The sequence below is a fragment of the Naegleria gruberi genome (genome assembly GCF_000004985.1).
Source record: "Naegleria gruberi genomic scaffold NAEGRscaffold_69, whole genome shotgun sequence".
NCBI classification, from domain to species: Eukaryota; Heterolobosea; class Eutetramitea; order Acrasida; family Naegleriidae; genus Naegleria; species Naegleria gruberi.
The window spans coordinates 227,070-230,521 of NW_003163258.1; the positions used below are offsets into that span (position 1 = coordinate 227,070).

General features: G+C 30.6%; 2 protein-coding genes across 2 annotated transcripts in view; both read left to right on the plus strand.

The window, feature by feature from the left end:
* Positions 1-65: 65 nt before the first annotated feature.
* On the plus strand, positions 66-641 carry NAEGRDRAFT_74409 (uncharacterized protein; the record flags this gene model as incomplete). The annotated part of the gene is made up of 1 exon (XM_002670600.1): positions 66-641. One exon carries the CDS (start codon positions 66-68, stop codon positions 639-641), a length of 576 nt encoding a protein of 191 aa, XP_002670646.1.
* A 2,456-nt stretch (positions 642-3,097) lies between these two features.
* NAEGRDRAFT_74410 (uncharacterized protein) overlaps positions 3,098-3,452 on the plus strand; it is a gene marked incomplete at both ends in the record, with an annotated part of 1,387 nt that continues 1,032 nt past the window's right edge. The window contains one exon of the mRNA XM_002670601.1: positions 3,098-3,116. Coding sequence (XP_002670647.1) covers positions 3,098-3,116 — 19 coding nt within the window. The remainder of the gene's footprint in view (positions 3,117-3,452) is intronic.

The window sequence follows — 3,452 nt, forward strand, 5'->3', positions numbered from 1 at the left end:
TTCGGAATGAATTCACATCTTTTCCCTTAAAACCAGCTAATCTTCATTAAGGAACCTTAAAAAAAATGAGATTCGTCAGAGAGCGTCTTGAAGTCGTTACCTGTTACATTCCTTTCAGTGGTGAGGCGGTTGGTGATAACACTTCTCAAACTTTCCAGAAGACTCCTGGTAAGAACCATTATCCATCCAATGCTTGCTTTAACGTTTTTTGGTATCAACAACCAACATGGACACCACCTATCTGCAAGTATCTAATAGAATATTATGATACTCTCAAATCATTACCAAGTGCTTCGGAAGGTACTAGTGCTGTTGTTAGATTAAGTTCCACAAGAAAAACTGGTAACAACGCTTTTATTAGAAGTTCAGGCTCTGGATTTTACATTCTTCCCAACACAATTATTACAAATAGTCATGTTGAAGCTGAACTTGAGAGAATTGGTGGTAAAATAACTGCATCCAGCAATGCATGGAGCAATAACAATTCAGCAATTTTGCCTACCAGGATCAGAACCTTGCATTCTGGGAAAACTATCAAAGATTCCCAATTAGAGTCATTCCAAGCTACAAGCCACCGGTATCTTGATGGGTTAAAAAATAAAATATTCTATTTATTATATAATAATTATATACGTTATTAGTTTTGACTGAATCGTTCTAGAAAAAAAGTTATGTTCAAAAAACTATGGGTTGGGTTTGGTTAGGATTCAGAGTTGATTTATTTGGGTTATTTAAGAGATTACTTAGTGAAGATTCATATCATTGATTATATTTCTTATCATCTATTAATGATGTAAATTTGATGGTTTCATTTCTTATATTGATAGATATATAAAGGTCAGGTCAGTACTAACTTTTGTATTATGGACTTTGAGAAGTCAAATGTTTGGGACGTGAATCTACTCATTAGATCGTGTTGGTATTGCTAATAAAGGAACATTTCATTGATTTATTGATTATAACGGTCAAATTGAGTTGAATGGAAGTGAATCACATGTTGATTGATCGTGGATGGGTAGTTTCGCCACGAAGAGGTGCAACTACCAACCTTTGTAGATTGAATCAGGTTGATTTGCATGCAATATGAATAAGTAACATTATCAAGAGTGATTATTCACCAATTCAATAATCAATATTCAATAATCGGTTTGATTTCAATCAATAGCTTGCTCATCAAGCTTTGAATCAAGATTCCAGTAATTAACGGCAGTCTATTTTTAAATTTAATCAAAGACCATATATAGCATCTTGACTTTTGTGATCTGGAAACTATCTAGATGTGTTCTATATTGAATAATCTATTTGAAAATGAGAAGAATTGACTCTTTTATTGAGTTTTATTGGTATTGAATGGTATTACGATTATAATAATCTTCACAAAAATCACTCTTGAAATATAAACTGTACTACAATGTATGAGAAACATAATGGTGGTGGAATTAATCAATAAATCGTTGAAATGACTGAGAGGGAATGTAAACTATGGTCTATTTGTCATGTAATGGTGACTAGACAGTGTCAATTTCATCAAATTATTTCAAACTGATTACATTCAATAAAAAACAGTACTATACATCAACCATGTCATATAGAATGAGTTTCAATATTTAATATTGTGAACTGACTCTGTTGGATACCATCTCTATAAATATAACTAGTTGAAAAGTGTCAACATTCAATTTCACATGCATGTTACTATGGAGAGTCATCATTATATCATCTAGATAGGTAATATTTCAAGTTTCAGTGGAATTGACTGTCTACACATTGAGATGTGTATACTAAGGTTGAAGAAGTGTCACCTTCACTGATTACTGACTTGAGTATAACAATTGAATATATTATTCTTGTATAAATAATTCATAATTCAATGATTTTGATATGATGGTAAAATTTAATTTTGGAATTAAGACACTTCCTATTGATTACCTTAGATGTTTCCTTAGTTGACTTGAAGATATTGAGCCATGAATATAAAACTTTCTCAGATTGTTCTCCTCATGAAGGGAAGTGTATTAATATTTAATACTTGTATGATATTTTGAAAAATGAATGAGATAGAGTATATTCTATATGTTGAATTATGACAATTTGACAGATTGTTATTATTATCATATTGAATTCAATTCTAACGGTATAAAATTGGTACCAGATGTATAATAGTGTGATTAAACGTATTGGGTAAAGTTACAGAATGATTGGATGTACTTTCACTGAGATGGAGTGTTCACTAGGATATATATAGTGTTGATATTGAACATTTACTGATTAATTTTATGAAAATAGTTTGAAATGTTTCTAAACTATTTTAGATGTATTTAATTGATATATAGATTATGTATTATCAATTCTAGACTTGTTATAAGTAAAATGAGTGATTTTTAGTATAATCTATGATATCATGTCAAATGTCTATAGTAAATTGATAGAGTTGACATCTCGACCTCTACTTAACCAATATATATGAAATTGATACCACATACTAATTAGAGTGTCTACATACCATTATATCAATTTCAGTGAAATTGGAGTTGTTTCTGGACCCTTCAGATTTCCATCCATTCTCCTGACAAATCGCCATGTACTATCTACTGGATGCATTTCTTGAAATGAAAACATATAATTTGATGAAAGTCCACTTTATTTGAGATGTAGAACACGATATTATCATTTATTATGAGATTGGTAACTTTTCCTATAGTGTCATCCTTGATTGTCTTAATTGACCAAAAGAGTAAAGGAGATAATTCAAAACATAAAATAATTGATATTTTCGAGATGTACTAATGATTTCCAATCGATTGATATGTATTTTGTAGATTGAGGATGTGGTTTTCTATATTCAAGATTTCCTGATCTTCCCAAGTCAACCTTGATAAATCACCCTTTACCTTAGTGAAAGATAGAATATTCACCAAAATGTCTGAAAACTGAACCATATGCAGTATTTGAGATGTTGAACATGATGGTAATGTTTCATAGAGTGGTCATTTTCCAGATTTTCATTCATGTCCATAGTTGACTAGTTGGTATGAAAGGGATGAAATCATGAATATGAAAGTTAAAATAAACGTGATATTCTATCTCTACTGATCGAATGGAGCATTTTCATATAGGTTTGTGGGTTGGTGGGGTTTGGGTGAGTTTTATACACTTTCATACAATAGAGTGATATTGAAATGTACCCTTTGATATTTCTGGATGGGTAGCATGATTTAGTGATGATTCCGACAATAAAAATCATATATTGTTCATATAATTATCAAGATATTGTATAATTTATTAAATATAAAGTGGGTAATATTGAATATTCTTTGTAGGAGCGGAAGCACTTATTCTTGTCAGTTGGAGTCAGTATTGTATTAAGGTTCATTTAAGGAATCTTAAAAAAATACAATAACAACTCACCTGCATCAACATCATCAAGTATATCATCTATATTGAATATAAAG